The sequence below is a fragment of the Tympanuchus pallidicinctus genome, unplaced genomic scaffold, assembly GCF_026119805.1.
Source record: "Tympanuchus pallidicinctus isolate F22 unplaced genomic scaffold, pur_lepc_1.0 scaffold4, whole genome shotgun sequence".
In the NCBI taxonomy this organism is placed as follows: Eukaryota; Metazoa; Chordata; class Aves; order Galliformes; family Phasianidae; genus Tympanuchus; species Tympanuchus pallidicinctus.
In genome coordinates, this window is record NW_026294758.1 from 30,053,737 (window position 1) to 30,074,372 (window position 20,636).

Below are 20,636 nucleotides of genomic sequence, written 5' to 3' on the forward strand. Positions count from 1 at the left end.
GAAAGAAGGGGACTTGTTAGCAGGGTCTGTGGCAACAGAGCAAGGGCAAATGGCTTCAAACTCAGGGAGGGTAGATTTAATTTAGGATATAAGGAAAAAGCCTCTTACAGTGAAAGCGGTGAGACACTGGAACAGGCTGCCCAGTGTTGTGCTGGATGCCCAGTCCCAGGAGACTTTCAAGGGGAGGCTGGTTAAAGCCCTGGACAGCCTGATCCAGCTGTGGTGTCCCTGTTCATTGCAGGGGAGCTGAACTAGATGGCCCTCAAAGGTCCCTTCTAACCCAAATGATTCTATCATAAATTTTTTTATCACTATTTTGGGAGACAGAGCATTCAAACCAACAGGAAACCAAAGCAATATAAACACATAGCTGTACTTGACTGTATGCCAACTCTGCCAAAATTCAAAATGTTCAGCATGTTTCTGTATACATTTCTTATGTATGACATGGGGATAGAAATAGCTGTATATCCTTGTAAAGGGACTTCATCACAGTAAATAACACATGCTTTCCCAATCCTCCAAATAACCAAAGACAGCACTGGCACTAAAAAATATTATTTTCTGTTTAATTAAATCACCAACCTCAAGTAGATGCACCTTTGTTGCAAACTGGGAAGTTGATGAGCTAATGATATTCTGCATAGTGTATGAGCCTAGATGAAACCTGAAATACAAAGAAGAAAAAAAATGAGAAGCCACTTTATCACACAGTTTGTGTATGCACACGAACTTCTTATTCTTTTTAGTTTGTTTCACTAGAAATCACTAGAGAGAATTAAATTCAAGTTTACATACCTACTTTTTTTAAAAACAGATACAGGGTCTTACAAATCTAATCCTCAGAACATTTAAAGTCTCTAAAAATTGAAACTTCGAAGCCATGGAAATTTTTCAAGCTTCTATGAACAGTAAAAGCTGAAGACATTGAACAGCAACATCAGTATTTGTGGTACGCATTCAAAAACAATTAAGTTCACCTCCAGAACTAATTTTGAATCAAGTAGTTTTGTAATACTGATTATTAATTAATCCTGCTTGCTAAAGCATGAATTTTCATCTGGAATGAGCCTTTTTAGCAATACAAAAACGTTACAGATCACAGCTAGAACACAGAAATACAATTTTCCATGTAACTGTCAGCTTATGGAAGATTTGCAGACCAGCTCTCCAGCTGGGTATCCCTTAAGGTCAGTTATGGAGAACATACATTTCTAAAACAAGTGGTGTTTTTTGGTTTTGAGATTACCGTAGCAAGATGGAATAAATAAAAGATGAATTAATTCCCTGGATCTACTTCTGAATGTCTTTCACCACATAGGTATCCTACATAACCATCACAGAAGGTATGCTTTTAACAGAAATTCAAATCAAGACTGTCTAGAATAACTAACAGGTTCTAGGTGTCTCCAAAGTCCCATCAACTACTAGTGAGATAAAAAGATACATTTTCCAAGTATTTTTGTAAAATCAGATTTTAAAGCAGGCATTAAAATTTCAATATAGATATTCTTATATGAAGCAAACTACTTATTCACTGGGACATAATAAGAGCCATCCTCTTGCCAATGGGACTGTGCATTTCAGCTACATCAAAAGCCTTACTTCCGTGTAAGTTTTTCCCAGTTCTCTTTGACAAAGTCCCAGGCCAGCAAGTGTCCAGGCAAACTGTGGCTAATAGTTGTTATGATATGTGAAAGCTCCTGTGTCCTGACGACTTCTCCTTCAAGGCTGTTCTGCATTAACCTAAAATACAAAGTATATGAAAAGGGGCAGGAAAAGAAATCTTGTATTTTCACATGGTTCTCCAGATACTTGTGAATTAGAAGGACAAGATCATGTAACCGAAAAAATAACAAGCAATTTCCAGCATCTGGAGCATAGTGACGCTACATTCTATATGCACCATATTCATTTCACTTGAGTTCTCATGAACTGAAGGACCTCCGCTCTAATCCAAGCACCTGAGTTTTCACTGGTGTTGAGGTGAAGTAAATTTTCACAACTCGTAAAATAGAAGATAATTCACTGGTAAGTTAAAAGAGAAAAGTTGTAACTGGAGTCACCTACCAGGACATGTTTAGTGTGTCCCTCACATAATAATGAGATTTAAACTTTGAAGAGGTATGGGAGCATGGTGTAAGGCCAGAGAAAGAACAAAAAGACCCAAAAAGTTATTGCCTTGGTTAATAAGATGTAAACAGAATAATCTGCCATTTGTGTTACCATTACCACAAAAACCTGAAGTTCCTTTACTACTGCTACAAAACTTTTGAGTTCAGTTGTTTCCTTTGTACGTATTTCACCTCGACCTACTCCATCATATAAATTATTTTGAAGTGAATAATAGTATTCTTCTTTTTACGGAATCCTGTAGAAAACATCTAGCTAGATTTTATTTAATACGTACAATTTTTTTTAATGAAAAAAAAGAAAAGATTCTATCACTTAATTTACACAACACAGAACTTATTGTCTATTTCATACCACATCATCTTTCTGACATCTTCTGTGTTGGCCAAAGCTTCAATCATTTTGCTTTTCTCTGCTTCAGGAACTGAAGAGGAGTACATCTTTAGGAGGAATTCCCAGCCATCATTAGTTTTGGCTCCAGTTATAAATATGGTTTTCATAAGGTCACTAGGAAGACTACAGGGAAAAAACAAAACAAAACAAGCAAACCAAAAAAAAAAAAAAAAAAGAGGGAGGACAAAAATGCTCATCTGAGAAAAGAAGGAAGAAAAGTTACAAAATGAAAAGATTAGCTTGAAAGAGATCCCTCTCATTTCTGCAGTTTATTTCCATAGCACTTGTATGCTTGCTGGACACAAGAATTCATGCCATTCTACTTCTTTAACTCACTTGGAATAAGCCATATGATAACACAGCAAATGGCACAAAAATCAGAATCATTTTCTATGGCACAAAATGCACAAAAACCCAGAGTAGAATGAGTTCTGCAAGACAAAAAGGTACACTTCACACTGCTAGTGAAGTATGAGTATGCAGCTTAAGAAACACATGGATGCAATCTGTGTATGGTTTTGCAGTTATCCTCAGTAAGACTTCAGACAAAATTTTGAAATTTAGCACAGTTTGCCCCCTCATGTTAAAAGCACAACTAATTTTGGACAAGCAACAGTGAATGACAGAATGAAGTGCCCTCAAATGGCAGGGTAACAAGAAGAGGTAGATAAAGCAGTGAAAGTCGAATGGCTTTAGTACCTCATTGTTCCATTTGATTTCATCCACCTATCAAAGATCTCAGATGCATTTTTTCTACAGTTTCTTATATCATGGGTGCACGCAAAAGTTAGCAGCATTGACCGGAGTTCTCGTTCAGATAATGTCCCATCATCTGTCCAGCGCTGCTGATCAATTTTATTGCCAAGCAGGCGTTCTATTCTGTTCTAAAGGAGGAAAAATCATTAGCAACAGCTAATTCTTACCAAAGGATTTTCCACAAACCAAATCAGTTAAAAAAAAAGAAAAAACAGTTTTACAACTGTGGAGGTTAAGCATAGTGGTTTTTCTCAAATACTTTAGATATGACATAGATCTCATACACAGTCCAGTCTACATCTAATGTTAAATATGCAAATTGAACTCTATTCCTCAAGCTACTACAGTTCAAACTCATAGCCACATTGTGATCTCAACTAATTCCAGCTTCTGTATGTTTAACTGCTTTTAACTCCATCAAGTGACAGAAGAGCTCCTTAGTTTAGCACAAACAACAAAGCTTTATCTACAGCATGAACCTCTTCTGTTCCTAGTTTTGTACTGTTAGCTAGGTGCTCCACCACATGCCTCATCAGCTGAGATATCCAAATGTAAATTATTATCATCTAATAGACACCATGGGTTGTTTTTCAGAGCAGATAACGAGATAACAAGAACTGAACCTACCATCTTCATTTTACTGCTATGTCTGTAGCACTGCATTATGCTAACCTATCTCTTGGCTGGAATGAGAGAATGATGACCATTTGCTCATTTGTATTTTTTCAGAAAATAGTATTACCTTTTTCCCCACTGAAGCTTCTAGATCAATTTGATCTGTGATGTCCAGATACAACAATTGTGGAAATAGCCTTTCTGTACTAGAAATTGTCACAGGTTCTGCACTGTCTTAACCTTCATAGACCCTGTTATAATTTCCCAGATTCCACTACCTTACCAGACCTACAAAAAACTGGAGGAGGGAAAAGTCACAACAGAAAATTTAGCATTGCAGTAGATCACTGCTACCTCACAGAGGTTGCTAAGACCGAGAACAAATCCCAGTTTAGCTTGATGAGGCTAGTGAATTCAACAGTCAACACTAATTTAACTATAAACATTACAAAAAATTATTATTTCAAACTACAATTAGCAGAAAACTAGGACATACCATGACACGTGCTGCCAATTGTTGTTCTCCCCTTTTCTCTAGAAGGCTGAAAATAAGACCCAGCTGAAACAAAGCTTGAGTGAGAGGTGCAGAGCTGCTCTCCTCCTCAAGGTAATCGATCAGCTCAAAGGCCTTTTTCAGAGACTCTCTTCCTAGACTGCCGGTCAATGAACAGAACATTGAAGTGGTTTAAGTGATAACATCTGTACTGGCCAAGTTACAATAACCTGCATTGCACTAACACAGTAACAGGTAAGTAGAAAGAGTAATGCTTTAGATGTAAACATTTTTGTATTACAACATCAGCAAGAAGATAGTGACACTAACTTTACATTAATGTCTTCAATTAACATAAACTGAAATAGGTAGAAAGGTATAAAAATGACATCCAAAAATATTTATCATAAATGAGGGTACTCAACTAAAGGAAAGTGTTATCCAAGAGATCTTCTAGATCATTCAGCCTCACTACAAGTAGTGCCAGCAGTGAAAGAGCAGGGGATCAGTTTTCAAATAAAAACTTGAAAGGCAAACCCTTGCTTGTCTATGGAGAAGTATTTATTGACAGAATACAGAAAAAAAAACCCAGCAGACTAGCAGACAATTAAAGAAAATAATGTCTTCCAGTAATGGAAGTAATCATGTGCCTCTGGGATGCAAATAAATGGATACTGCTCTAAGAAAGAAAGAAACAATGAAAAACAGAGAGATGACATCTCAAACCAATATGGAAGAATCAGTGAAAAAATAATTAAAAAAAAAATAGTGAACAGTATACAGTTTTAAGAAGCTAATGGAGACTGAATAAAAACTTCTTTAAAGCAGCCATCACCACAACCCAGATCTGATTCGACTTGGAAAAACCTAAAATTCATATTAATTATGTTTTCCAATATGAAAGTCTTACCTTGCAAGGGTGAAAATATTGTTGATCAAATTGGCTCTGTCTTTAGCGCTTAAAGAAGTGTGGTTTTTTTTCAACAGATCAGTCAGTGTTTCCCAGTCTTCATCATAATTTACTATGTAATAACCATTCATGTCTACATTGAATTTTATCCATTCCACCTCTTCTGGAAGTTCAATGGTAGCTAATGGACAGACAACCAGTTAGCAGCAGACACTAAGACATAGCATTTGTTCTTTCAAATTCAAATGTTAAAAAAAAAAACAGTTAAGTCTCCATTGGCATCTGCAGCCCTTACTAGTTAAGAGAGATTTGCTGCCAGCACTCCTTTCTAATAACCCAGTCCCAATCTCTCATACATAATTACCAGTGACACATTACACAAAAACACTGACAATTAGGGATGACATTAATGTGGATGAAGGACACAATCTAGTTTCAAAGTCAACTAGACACAAAAAAGGAAAACTTAGGGGAAATGGGAAAAAAAGTTCTGTAATTCAATTAATTCTGTAATTATTGTCCAAGTTCACTCTGCAGAGCAAATGCAATGTCCTTCAAGCTTAGTAAACATTCTACTCCAAACTCTTTTATATGCCTCTCCTTCTCTTATATCCTACACATCCAAATTTCTACAGTATGATGAAGATGAGATCACCAACAGGGACATTTGAAATCAGGCTACTTATGTTATTAATTATAGTAAGATTCACATTCAATTGAACAACTTTGTTTTTCCATTCTGATAGTTCACAAGGACTCTTTCTAAACATCCAGGTCAAATTAAAAAGTTTAGGAATAATTGAGGGCTTTGTAAAGGCAACATCAGAATGACACTAACAACATACTTATTTCCAGTTTTTATAACATTTCTGAAGTCACCTCTGAGGGCTGGAAATTTGTAAAATACAGTAAACAGCAAACATCAAAGATCAGCTCTACAAATCTGATTTTTATTTTCTACATTTTTATTTTAAATAGTAGAGGCAGGAGATAGATTTATGAATTAAATGTAATTGCAAGGTAAATACAATGCATGAAAAATTTAATCAAGAAAAAACGTTTCTTCACTGAGATGATGTAAAACAGTGAGGAAGAGTCACTTAAAATGCAAAAAATTATTGATGTCAGTGGAACATAGAGGGAGATATATGAAGTGATTTTAGCAAAATACTACGTGATACTGTAAGCAAATATTCACGTGGTATGAAGAAAAGCAGGACTGAATTAAAACAACAACACAATGACATGAAATTTAAGGTTCAAAGTATCTACTACAGCAAAAGCAGAGTACTTATCTGAAAAGATCATAGTTTCAAGTTTTACAAAAGCTTTCTCAAAAACTTAATCTGTTCCAGATGGAATATATTCTTGTAACAAGAAACAAAGTAAATAATATCTGAGCTGAAAGTAACTCCTTCAGATTTCAGTACACTGGCAGAGCAACTCTAATTGTGTTCATTCCCTCAAGGATAAGTAGCTCAAGACAGTTTGGGCATGCATTAGGATAAGAAGAGAACAAGATTCAACAAATTCCAGACCTGTGTTTCTGTCCATGTTGTTTTCAGTTCTTTAACAACATGCTTTGATGACAGAACTCACTGTACTTTAATCTGGGTCTCTGCAATTATTTTGTACTCTATGGGTCTTCATCTTTGCATCCTATGCTCAGAAAGGTCAGTAATCTGTAATACTTAAATTAAAATAGCTTCCAAAGTTTTGGGTCATACCTGATTTCTGGTCCAGTAAATATGCATTAATGCAATGGGTAAAGTTACACCTGTTAGTCGTGTAGGTGAGAGGAATATCCCAGAGATAACTACAAAGAGAAGCATATGTTGCGTACAATTTATTATTTGTCTTGAAGGTTACTGTGTTTTGGTTTTTTAATTTAAGCATTTAATACATTAAAATTACACTGCATGTTGCATAAAGTATAAATAACACTCATATAATCTGAATATGATAGAAAAAAATACATACAGCTTTTAAAAAAAATTATTATTCCTATCATGTTGAGATTTTCTACTACTTAATTCCAGCATTGGAAAAGTAATGTGGACAGAAAATCTTCAGCTGTATCAGAAATTCAACTAGTACTATTTTCAATTCAGTCTAGTGTTTTCCTGTTTCATTAAAAACAAACAAACAACAAAAAACCCAACAAAATAATTCAAATGCAAGACTCAGGTTTCAAACCATGGTAATAGAAACCATAACTGACTGCACATCACCAGTACTGACCCAAGTGAACTGCAACCTGGACAAATAAATGCTAACTTGCTTCATAAAGATGACTGGGACTTGTTTATTTAGAGAAAATGTAACTTTAAGTGAGGCAAAACAAATTGTAGATACACATTTGATGGGGGCCCTTCTGTGAATGACTCGCATGGAGCACTCATCAAAAACCTTCCATGCACTTCACAAACTGATATCTGCCAGACGCAGAATGACAATTAAGCCTAACAATCCTTCCCTTCCAACCATAAACTGTTTTCCTTCTTCCTCTCCAAAAAAACAAAACACAGCCCTGTAACTTTCAGCATCTGAAGAGACAAATTCCTTCCATGGGTTTGACTGTGGAAGAAGATGCAAAGGATTCAGTTCTTTTAAGACTTCACATAACTGCATAAAATCACCAAAATCTCTAGAAGGATTCTAGCTTATGATATTATATTTTGTTACAAAATACAGGTAAGTTTCACAATGTAAGACATTTTTGCAAAGGAAGCCCACAGAATATTAACAGTTGCTTAGGTAGAAATAGGCATAGATCATCAATTATTTTTCCAGTTAAGATATTAGATGTACATGCCGTGCTAAATTATCTTATTATCTCATTAATAATCGTATTATTGTTATTATTATGTTATTATTATTGTAAGAATGCCAGAAGGCCTCCTTGGATCAACAAGGAGCTCCTGGACTTTGGCACAAAAAGAAATATAGGGAGTGGAAGCAGAAATGGGTTACCGTTATCGGTATTCCACATCACAACATCATGTAGTGCACAGAGTTAAAAGAGTCAATGCTGCAGTTCTGGGCATCTGTCCCAGAAGAGAAGAACTACATACCCCAGAGGACTTTGTGTTCAGAGAGGAGATATAACCCCTGGCAAGATCACCTGATGACCACTTTTCCCTTTTCAATTGTCAGGCTCTCCTCTCTGCTGCTCGTCCCAGCTGCATGCCCTGTCTCCGCATTAGTATAAGGCTTTTCAGTTGTTTTTTTTAAACACACTTTCTCTCATTTAATTTTATTTATTAGCTCCAATTTTAATTATATAGTATTATATTGTATTATAGTGAGTTATCTTGCATTTTGGTATCTTGTTTAGTAAATTAGTTTGTTTTTCCTCAGATTGCTGCTGCTGTTTTGTTTTGGGGCCCACCTCTCTACCCTTTTTCCCTCACCCCTCCACCCTGTCACAGAACAGGGCCAAATCAGCCCATAAACAATTGACAGATCCTCAACACAAGGACTCAAGCTGTTGGAAAAAGTCCAGAGGAGTGCCTCAAAGATGATCACAGGACTATGAAGACAAGCTGAGAGAGTTGGAGCTCTTCAGCCTGGAGAAGAGAAGGCTTAAGGGCAACCTTAGAATGGCCCCTCCAACACCTGAAGGAGGCCTACAGGAAAGCTGAGCATGGACTTTTTATAAGAGTATACAGTGACAGGACAAGGGGAAATGGCTTTATCTAGAAGAGGGCAGATTTAGACTAGATATTAGGAAACTATTCTTTACTATGAGGGTACTACGACACTGGAAGAGGTTGCCCAGGGAGGTCGTGGATGTCCCCTCCAAGGAGGAGCCCAAAGCCAGGCTGGATGGGGGCTATGAGCAGGGAAATGTCCCTGCCTATAGCAGGGGGTTGGAACTAGGTGTTCGAAAGGTCCCTTCCAACCCAAACCATTCTGTGATTCTATTTTCTCGAGTAGTAAAAACATAGAGCCCAAAAACACAAATAAGAAAGGTACAAGACGAAAGATATCTGCAAATAGATTTTAATGGATGGAAAGTAGTAAGAAGGTAATTACCTCGTGTCTGATGTCCAATTATCTGGTTCTACACGATACGAAAATTTTTCCTGATGCAATGAGATGACCTTTCCTTTTCGGTTAACAGTCACTAAAGGAAATCCTTTATGCAGAATCCAACTTTTCATTAACTTTTTTACATCTAGTGTTCCATTGGTGATCTGAAAAAAAAAACAAAAAAACAAAAAAACGTAACAAAAACATGGCAAAACAGGAATACAAGTTTCCAAACCTCTCTGTTTAACTTGCCAAGATGCACTACTCTACAGTGCTTTGACACTGAGTGTGTATATTTCACAAGCAACGATCTAGAGGAAAAGATCATTTTATTTTCTGAAGTAGAATAAATCCTAAACAGTAATGAAAAGAGAAATTGGAATCTTCAGATAGAAAAACTGGTATGCTGAGAAAATAGGGACAAGAACATTACAGAAAAGAAAGTTATGGAAGACCCCTAGACCTTAGTTGCTGCTCCCACTTGCCCTGACACTGTAATTGATATTAGCAAAGATGATCGTCCAACCCAAAAAAGACAATACGACCTCTAACTCACAACAGTACATTTTAAATGGAGCTAATAGGAAGAAAATTAATGTGTCATTGTGGAAGCATCACACACCTTCCACCAATTCTTGTTGTCTCTTTGTCTGGGTACCCTCATCAGTATCTTACTGCTCACCTTATGAATGTCTATTCACACCAACATTCAGCATTTTCTTGTTATAAGCCAGAAAAGAGGAGGCTGAGAAGGAGCCTCGATGACAACAAATACTTGAAGGTAGAGTGTGAAGAGGACACAGCCAGGCTCTTTTGCGTGGGGCGCAGAGTAAGGACAGAAGGCAGTGGGTATAAACTGGCACACAGGAGCTTTCTTTCCTCTGAACACCAAGCAGCACTTCTGCACTATGTAGGTGGCATAGCACTGGCAGAGGTTGCCCAGAGAGGCAGTTGAGTCTTCTCCTTGGAGATCTCCAAAAGCCACCTAGACATGGTCCTGGGCAACCTGCTCTAGGTGCCCCTGCTAGAGCAGGGGGAGGAGCAGTGGACCCAGAACTCCCTTTCAACCTCAGCCCATCTGTGAAAGCAATGTGAGGTCTAGAATGTCTAGATCTTACTGTTATCCAACTGTCTGAGTACAAGTAGGAGAGAATCTGAAAGACTATTTAAAAAAGGAAGAGAAAATCACAATTCAAGGTGCAAAAAGAAAAATATGCAGAGAAACAGAACACCATAACAATGGAAATGAATACAGAGATAGTACATTTCAGTAAATTCAAAGATGGTACTTGTCAGGGAAGCAACACATAAAAGGCCCAGCTGTAAACAAACTCACTGCAATACTGGACTAGTCAAGCTAAACACTGAGCCTTCCAAAAAGAGACACATAAGTGAGTGTACATGATATGCAGGCTAAGTCAAAACACAAAATTAACAGTATTAACACATACTTACAGAAAAAAAAAATTGTAAAAAAAACCCCACATCACAGGAAGGCACCTTCTGGCAGATCAAGCTAGCAGTATGAACTTGGTAACTATTAAATAAGCCCCAGATACGAAGGTTTGTTTGTCATTTAAGTAAGGAATACACACTCCAGATCTAAGGTGAGATGTAACTAAGCTGGTTGGAGGCAATTTACTTAACAATGTTAATAGAGGCAGATAAAGCAATCCCAGCATGTTAATAATTAGTTTTGACTCTTAAAGATGATGACTGAGTTTCAACAGGCTGAAGAGTGAGGCCTGCTGAGTTCACAGAAAAGCTAAAGTTGCCCCAAAGACAAACAGCAGGCTTTAACAAAACAAAGACTAAAACTGAGTTATTGTTGGAGGCACAGATACAGACTAAGAGAGAAATCTAAATCTTGAGAATGGCCCCTCTTCCGTGCTGGAAAAGCAGTGAAGCTCTGCCTCACGCAGATCAGATGCAAAGCATCTGTTGGAGTCACTCCATGCGCTATTGTCCACCTCACAGAGTACTCTCTACGTTTTCCACCATGTGTAACAAGGAGCTCTGTTCTCTTCCTGTAACTGAGCATCTTGAAGCCAAGATATCCAGCAACTTGCTCCTGCTAGGATCCCTTCTTTTGCTGCTGTGAATCAGCATTTTCTCTCCTTTGTCAGGCCCTCTTTCCCTTGCCAGGCATAGCCACCTTCCTGCCCTCCAGTTCCAGAGTGGCAGAACTTGGCTACCCAACAATCCTGCTTTCCTACAGCCCCAGCTCTGCTTGCAGAAACAGACATTGCCATCGACACAAAGTTACACAAGGACAGAGCACTTCAAGAAGCAAATATTTACAGACAGACTTAGGATTCAGATCCTTCATGAAAGAAAAGTTTTGTCCTACATTTAAGATGACTAATTTTAGTCTGGCTATAATACACTAATAGTGTATCTCTAGAGAGAGTGTGTATATATATATATATATACACACATATATATACACACAATGCTGAGTTTTCTGTAGGGTGGATATGGCAGTGCATACCCATTTACAGAACCCCTTTGGGATACTGGTAAATGGAGTCCTAAAAGATACAGCACTTTCTGTATTTATACGACCGGAGTGTGCTGCATCTCTTGATCTGGTTTTAGATTGTGTGTGAGCACAATCTCTGTGCTTCTGGGAAGTGAACAAGGAAGGTCTCTGCAGACAGCGGCTCTAATCCACAACGTGCTGTGAGGCAAGAAGGAGCTGAACTGTGTAAGCACAAGCAAAACTTGCAGTGGGAATTCCTCATGTGTCACTCATAGCTCATTGCTGGGCCCAGCATCCCAGCCCAGCAGTGAGCAGGGGAGTGCCTTTGGACAAAGCCTCAACCAGAAGCACCATCAGACAGGACTATGATAAGCAAGAGTATTTATTTGCAGCACATTGTCTTATCTCTTTCATAAACAAGTATATAACCCAAAATGCACAGCGCAATCTGAGAAGTGAAAAACAAAATACAAAAGCATAGTAATAAAGATGAGTACCTCATTCATGCTGTCCCACAAATCATCATTCTGGGCAGATCCATACTTGTGATTATGCAAATATATCTCAACGCCAGCTTGAAAAACATCTTTAGTGAGATAATGCTTCAGCATCATCAGAAGTGAAGCTCCCTTTGGAGAGGAAAAAAAAAAAAAAAAGGTAAATTACAGTTACAGAACTCACTGAAGAATAGGCACACAATAGCTCATCCATAGCACACACACACAAAAAATCATAAAATGGCATGTTTTATCCCAAATTTTATTTTTCATTTAATCCCAAAATTTATTTTATCATCAGAATAATTATCTTAGCACACAGCTACTTTGGAATAATATTTTTGAATACTTCATAAACTTCAAATACAGTCACAAATATGTCTAATATCATTTGAATTTTTTCCCAGTTACTTTGGAAAAATAAGTATTTTTGTGTATCTCAAAGGCTCCACATACAGTTACAAAGCAGGACAGTAATACTACTTTTTCCCTCCAATTTATTCCATCTACAAAATATCATTTTCTAATTGACAAGTCTCTGCAGGCTGACATACTTCATTATCAATGCATGGTAGTGCATGTACTTCTGCATGGTAGTGAAATGTACTTGTAAGACAGTGTTTGACATTTGTATGATTTTCATCTGTATCAAAAGCTCCCTGACAGCTGAGCAGTTCCAGTTTCCGAGTAGACAGGAATGTTAGATGTAAAGTTGTTTTTGTTATTTTAGACACATCACAACCATTAATAATAATAATTATCAGAGGACTTGCACACTGGACTGCTAAATGTAAATTAGCAGCCATACATCATGAAAAGGTAACGGTGCACTAATGGTACATTTTAGAGTAAGGATCAACAAACATTAAAAGGCAGATTTTCTTGAGAATGTGTATAGTTTTGTCACACTCTAAATTCTAGTCTGGGAATTCAAGTAACATCTTGCCTGAATGTGAAGGTTGTCTGAACTCTGTTGATCTAATTATTCACTGAACTGTAGGAATAACCCTCACTACCAGTTTTAAAACACAGTCATTATTTTGTCTCTAGCAAAAGTCCATACTTAAGTTCTACTTCTTTGTATTGCTGTCAAACAGTTCCAAGACTGCTGCTGTAGTAGGTGGACTCTTGTCCCACTGACACATTATTGATAATCTCTAAAACAACCAGGCTGTAATAATTTTGCACATCAATTTCTACTTCAAACAATAAAATACATCTGTGTCAGACTGTAGGACAGCAATACAGTAGAACAAAGCATCTTGTGTAACACAGTAACAGCCACACCCATAAGGCTGCAAACGATAACACTACAAATGTCTTCCAATTCCAAGTACCAAGAGCATTAGCAAAGTAAGGCACAAGGCCAAGAACACTGGAATACAAAGACTATCTTACAGTAAGCAGCAGCGTTCCCTGGTTTCTCACTAGACAAAAAAGTACAAGCACGTACAGATACATGGTGCTGAAAAAATAACAGCTAATCCAAAAGAGACATTAAGCTTTCCACCTGAAATACTAGTATAATGGACACAATACATAGGACCTAAGATATCTAAGACACAGTAAGCAAAAAATTCAACGAAGAACGGTATTTGCTCTCTCCAAGTAAGGCTTTTAAAAAGGAAAAGGAAAGGGAGAAGGGAGAAAGGGCAAAGGGAAAAAGAAGAAACTTCTCACATATTTCTCACTACAAATTAGAAATGGATATAATCTAGTTGAAGAAAAACAGCGTACGACAAATTCAAGTCTCCAGTTCTGCATGTCCCTAAAATGCTGATTTAAAAAAGCAAGTTGTATAAGAAAGAAAACATAGTGCCTTTTTCTCACGCTTTCCTATAAAGCCTGCTATCAGAAACAGGATATATGTGCAGCTGGTCATTTGTCTCACCCACTAGGTCCCTTCTCACACCTTCATAACTTAACTCTGTACTGAAACAAGCACCACACAGAAGCGTGTTGAGTAAGCACAAACCATTTTTTTTCTTCCCCTCATTAAAAGCTGGTTGCTCATAAACAGCACTGAAAGGTACCAGAGATAGCCCCAAATGACTGCCTGTACCGTACTTGTCTACTTATACACATAATCCTACATTCATGCTTACAATAGCTAATACATCACTTTCTAATTATTTCTACATATGTTTTATGTTACCTTGATGTAAGAGAGTGCATCAAACATTTCTTCAATTTGCTCTGATGACTGGACAGCAGAAGAGACCGGATGTGAAGAATTTAAGGAATCCTTCATCATAGCCTTGAATATTAGATTCAGGAAATCTTCATCCTAGAAGATGAACTTTTTTTTAGTGTCTGAGAAGCTGGAACATACACAAGTACAATAGTAAAACTCATCTTTGCCTCAGTCTTCCCATAGTCTGATATAGCACTGCTCGCCTTTCAGTGGAGGCAATAATAGATGTGTCAGAATCTGCATTCATGAAATCTGCTCTTCTCCTCACATATTTCAGCAGCAGAATCTACCTCCACCATTTAATCATCATCCAGACCCTTAAGCGCTCATCTCAGTAATGTATATACAGCACTACTGAAAACAAATGTACCTAATAAACAAGTAATTATGTGCTCTATTTCAGATTTTGCTTAACAACGTTTTCAGTTCATTTACAGGAAAGAAAATAGAAAAACATGATTTCTGTAGAATATTTTAATGTTTAAAAGTCTAAAGTCTAACAAAATTACAAATAACAATGATGCTGTAACGTAAACATCATACCACGGGATCCTAGTACCAAAGTCTTCCTTCCTTCCTTCTAGATGAAGGATATTTGAATTTAATACACTGTTAGCATAATGGAACAACCCCAAAAGCTAACTTTTAAACTACTTCTAAATAAGCTGACTGCATTAATATTTATCCATTTCATTTCTTTGTGACTTCACCAAACAATTATCTGTACAGTTTCTGTACAGAAGGAGTGGATCTTAACGACTTTCTGGAAAAATAGAAAAGACTTGTATAATGAGATAACCAAGATATCCTTTATGGTTGAACACTTAAAGCTATTCTCTTTGAGTGGAGAATTTGGAGCGAATTTTGTGTTCAACAAAACACTTTTTTGGCACCACCAAGTGGTGGAACAACATGGGCAAAGGCACCCTGTCAGACACCTCTCAGAAAAAACTACTCCAACAGTAAATGGGATCTTCTTAAAACAGTAGCCTAGGCTTTTTTGGCCCTCCTTTCAACACCTGCGTGCCCTAAAAGCAGAACAGCTTTGGAAACATACTTCTGGTGGTCATCAAACACAACAACCAAGCTAGGTCAAATAAAAAAAAAAATTAAACACTGAGTTCCAAAACATAAATCTACTGAACCAAGTTAGGAACCCAAGCTTCTTAATGCACTAACAATGGTGAATTAAGTACACAGAACTCACACCTAGTTACAGGATACTGACAAGGACACAACCCTGCAAGCAGAAAACAATCTGTACCAGTCAGGTTTTTAATCCTGTGACTAATGCAAATTACAAAAGTGCTCCTGGAAGTGAAATCTGGAGCCCTAATATCTTCTCTCCTCTGAAATACCCTTGCCCAGGATGAAGAGTTTCTCCACTGGCCCCTCGATGTAGTTCCATCAGTCTTCATTTCTCTGCCTGCATTCAGTGACAGGAATGCTCTAGTGATGTAGCTTCTATCATCTCCTCGGTGAGGAAATAATAAATCCCTCATGCTTTCCAGAGCCTCAGAAATTATGTCACTCAGTTCCTGAGCAAGTTGCTAAATCATCATCAGGTTATTACACCAAAAAGATTCCTCCTCCTTTGGCCATGCGCGTGAAGAGAAACGCCTTTGGGAGCAGTGCTCTGTACTATTGGTGTAATGCAATGATATCTGAATCCACTGGGTGGGGCCACAATATATTTTTAAACCAGATCCTCTGATTTGTGAATCCCAAACTAATTCAGACATAAGCAGTTACCATAATGATAGAAAGACAGGACTGATGCTGAGTATACTTAGTAACCACAAGCTCCAGAGCTGCCAAGGCCCATGGAGAATGACAATACCAGCCAACAATGTACCTTCAGAATAAAGACTGTAAATTAGTATTTGATACATGTATACATCTACTGCCTTTGACAGCTGACATTTTGCAGAACATTTTTAACCTACATATAACACAGGCACGCTAATACCAAAATAAAAAAGGGCCACATAATAAAAAGAAAGACAAAAAAAAAACCACAATTCTAATATAATGAAATATAGTGTGAAACTGGAGATACAAGTGGTACTCAAAGTGAACTTCAAATTATCAGACCTTTATAGTCAGCACGAAAAAAATACATCTTACTAACGGTGTAGTAAGTGTAGTTACAGAAAGTACTTACTGAATGTAATTCTGGAAAAACCTCCTCCATCGCGAAGTACTCCATGAAAGTGGCAAATCCTTCATTCAGCCAGAGATCATTCCACCACTCCATAGTTACTAGATTGCCAAACCACTATGAAAGATCAATAGCATAATTATTTTTCTGAAACAAAACCCAGTGAGTATAGTGACACTCCACCCATCCTCAAACTTTATTTTGTGGCAAAAGTTTCTTTACAATATCAGTAATGCTTTTGCATGAACAGCTCTGTAAGTATAGCTCCGCTGTATACCACTACAAAATCTCACCACATCTAAATAATGACCTCTGAAATCTACCTGATGGGCAAGTTCATGAGCTATCACTGCAGTTATTAGCTTTTTATCCCTTGCAGAAGAAGCATTATTGTCGAACAAGAGTGCTGTTTCTCGGAAGGTGATCAAGCCCCAGTTTTCCATTGCACCAGCCTGAAAATCAGGAATTGCTACAAGATCTGCAAAAGATTTGAAAGAAACTGTTGAAAACAGCTAGAGTTAAAGCAGCTCTCTATTTCAAGTTTGTCTATTCTACTTCATAATCCATAAAAAAAACCTCATTATTTAAATTCTGCGGTGCAAGCATGTGCTGGCATTTCAAGACCAGAGGCTCTACGGATTTCTAGCCACATTTATTCAGCATTATTTTATACAAACAACTTAAAGCACTACACAGACACTGCCTATAGATACACAAGCAAACAGGAAACACAGCTGACACTTCTGAAGGCAACATGATTCAAAGACTGAGAATTTTCCATTTTCCTATCAAAGCTCATTACAATGAACTACTTCTTTCACGTCACACAAAACCGTAAGTAACCCAGTGTCAAAAGATTACAAATATTTTCTGGCTTGCAATTCAATTAATGTTTGCAATTCAATAATGTAAACTATATTATGAATTCTTAAAACAATTTTAAAGCAACTTTATTTCAGAGATATTTTATGATCTTTTTTTTAAAAAGAAAAATACAGACATTTCAGAGAAATTAACATTCCCCTTCACTTTTCAGAATTTATTAGGGTTTCTTTTTACGCTTAAAAAAGTTCAAAAGAACTTACCTAATTTTTCAAGAGGGTAATCTATTAAAAAGTACTTTTCATAAAATTCTAGAAGTTTCACTGTTGTGTTTAGAGCATACTCTGCTTGGTTTATATGCTGCGGTATAGCATGGACAGATACCTAGACCAAACAGACAAAAGTAAAGATTTTGAAACTGAACAGCTATAAAGAAACTCACATAAATTCAAGAGGTCAGAACTTACTGAAATAGATACAACAGTTGCAGGTTACAATAAGTGGTTATAAAGATGTTCTCACAGATCAGATTTCCTTGCTAGAGTTTATTCACTAGTCAAAATATACAGACCATCCAAATGACTTATGTGTATACAAGAACAGGTCAAGGCTGAACACCTTTAAGGAATATACTCAGGAAGAGCCTGCACAAACAGAAATTGATCCATTCTTCCCTTTTATTCTATTAACTGGTCCTTCTTGCATACTTCAATGAATCTGTAAGTTAGGCTATCAGTATGAAAACACTAGAATCATCTGCAATAAATTTTCTCCATAGATAATAATTGCAAAAAAATTCATCCAATGCCATATCTCATGTATGAGTATCTTCGATTTAGTGCAAAAAAACATTCACAAAAATTGGCTGGTTACTGTCTCCCATTCATGTCAAGGTGACATAAAAAATTTTCATTAGGATACACATTAATCCTGGTTTAGGATGCCCTCGCATACAGAAGCACAAAAGGTGTTGAGAGCAGTTTTGCTTCTTACAGTCTCCAGTCTTGCCAATAGAATAATTCACCAGCTGCACTCTAGCCTGACCTGGTATTATCATTTTTATGCTTTCCCTCATTAAGCTGGTAAGTACTATATGCCGCTAGGCTTGGTGTCTTCTACAGCTCTGCTAGACTTCCTTAGCTTAGCTAAATCTTGCTTGGTCAGAATAAAAATAAGCACAGAGAAGAATCACCCTCCCTCTGTCAGAATACATCATTCATTCTTTCTCCTCTCCACGTACTTTGCCTATCATAAAATACTTATAAAATATTTATAATCTAACATCTATTATGAAAAAAGGAAAGCATACCACACACAGTTGTTTCAGGCTCTCTGCAAACATGAAACACTGAGTGTAGTGACCAACTTCCTTCCTCCCTAGTAAAGAACTGGCTACACTTGCCAAAACAAATTTCAACCACAGAGCTGAACAGAAGTCACAAGGAAAAAAAAAAAAAAGAAAAAAAAAAAATAGAGAAACTTTTCAAGCTAGATCAAATGAAGTCTGTCCTACTCAGATGTAGTTTGAAATACTTGTCCAAACTAGAATGAAATCCTACGGAATAGCATGTTTTACATCTGTATATTAGAGAAATATGTATCATGACGTTGCTTCACTGGCCTACACTGGTAACACTTCTTAGTAGTGCTAACAATTCTTAGTACTGCTTTTGAAAAGGGCTTCTTATCCCACTAGGACACTGCTGCTCCCTGTGTGACGCTGCTCCTTCTCGGCACTAAGTAGGCGCTGACACTTCCAACATTTGACCACAAATGGGCAGTCCCTGCTACAGTCATGAAAATTACTGCTTACACAAAACCCCTGGAGTAACTAATGAACATTTCCTAGAACTATCATGTTCCTTATTTAGTTACTTAAATTGCACACTGTAGAAACTGCTCAGTGATCTTAGGCTATATCTACAAAGAGCAAACAGCATGCAGTCTTCCTTTAGAAAATGTACTGTTCCTATTCATCCTCTGACCAGCTCATAGTTGTATGCATGAATTGCATACAGTCATTAAAAGCATTCAAGCATTAAAACTAAACATCTAAAGCTTCCAATTAAGGAAGCTTCAAGGAGTTTTACATTTTCTGAATATCTGCTGCTATTATGTTGAGATCCACGCTGTAGAAGTCTTCTCAATCTGACATAAATCCAGAAATAGTTCAATCTGCAGCATATGGTCACTGTCTACCACCTTTGATAAGCACAATGAAACCAAATAAATAAATAAATGGGAGAGGGAGAGAGTCACCCTTTATTGTGGAAAGTTTGTGCTTGCTCACTGATTTTTCCATCTGTTATCGTTTTATTTGGATGGACAGGGAGAGGGTGAAGGATGACTTAAAAACGGAATAAACATACCAGACTCCCATTAGTTTCCATACTGATGTTTTTCAAGTCTGCAACTACAAAGGCTACCAGGTAGGTGCTCATCTTCAAACTCACAAAAAATTCATCCTGAACAATTCCCTTTGTCACAGGAGTAGTGGCTTTCTGCAAATAAAAGAAAAATATTAACACAAAGAAAAAAATAAAATAAATAAAAGAATTACTTTCAGGTAAATAAGAACAGTTTATAAGCAAACTTATAGAATATATTTATATTTCAGTTATGTTTCATTGGAACAGAAAAGGCCTATGACCTTCTCATGGTATAATAAAGCATGACAAGCTTGGAACACTTTAATCCTATATACCCTCAAATTACTCAATAAGCTTTTAATATGAAGTATTACCAGACTAACTTGCTGGAGTCACCCTGTATCTCATTTAGTTCACACAAAGCCCCTAGTTTAAGCTCCTAATTCAACAGAAAGATTAGTATTAATCCACAAGAGCTTTAGGCTGGAGACGCCGTTCAGTATAGCCTGCTAAAAATACAGGCACTGCATGAATTAAATATTTGTCTCTTCCTACAAATCCCCTCAAAATTAGGTAAGTAGACACATCCATTATTAGAAACAAAGAAATAAAACACAATGATTCGCCTTTAGCCTTCTCACCCAAAACTGGAAGATTTCATTTGAGAAAGTGAAGAATACCTTCTGAAACTTCCTAAGTACCTTTGTTTCCAGAAACAATCAACATTAAAAAAAAAAAAAAAAAGCCCTCTAGCTTTAGACAGAATTATTTCAAAC

At 37.0% G+C, this 20,636-nt stretch overlaps 1 protein-coding gene across 7 annotated transcripts in view; it reads right to left on the minus strand.

The window, feature by feature from the left end:
• Positions 1-20,636, minus strand: part of LNPEP (leucyl and cystinyl aminopeptidase) — a 54,022-nt gene that overhangs the window by 2,962 nt on the left and 30,424 nt on the right. For all 7 annotated transcript variants that reach the window (XM_052701146.1, XM_052701145.1, XM_052701149.1 and 4 more), the window contains 14 exons: positions 19,861-19,992; positions 17,755-17,875; positions 16,993-17,147; positions 16,673-16,786; positions 14,470-14,601; positions 12,315-12,446; positions 9,339-9,499; positions 7,028-7,116; positions 5,301-5,481; positions 4,394-4,550; positions 3,226-3,410; positions 2,488-2,649; positions 1,606-1,746; positions 586-667 (listed from right to left, as the gene is read on the minus strand). In XM_052701146.1, coding sequence (XP_052557106.1) covers positions 586-667; positions 1,606-1,746; positions 2,488-2,649; positions 3,226-3,410; positions 4,394-4,550; positions 5,301-5,481; positions 7,028-7,116; positions 9,339-9,499; positions 12,315-12,446; positions 14,470-14,601; positions 16,673-16,786; positions 16,993-17,147; positions 17,755-17,875; positions 19,861-19,992 — 1,944 coding nt within the window. The remainder of the gene's footprint in view (positions 1-585; positions 668-1,605; positions 1,747-2,487; positions 2,650-3,225; positions 3,411-4,393; positions 4,551-5,300; positions 5,482-7,027; positions 7,117-9,338; positions 9,500-12,314; positions 12,447-14,469; positions 14,602-16,672; positions 16,787-16,992; positions 17,148-17,754; positions 17,876-19,860; positions 19,993-20,636) is intronic.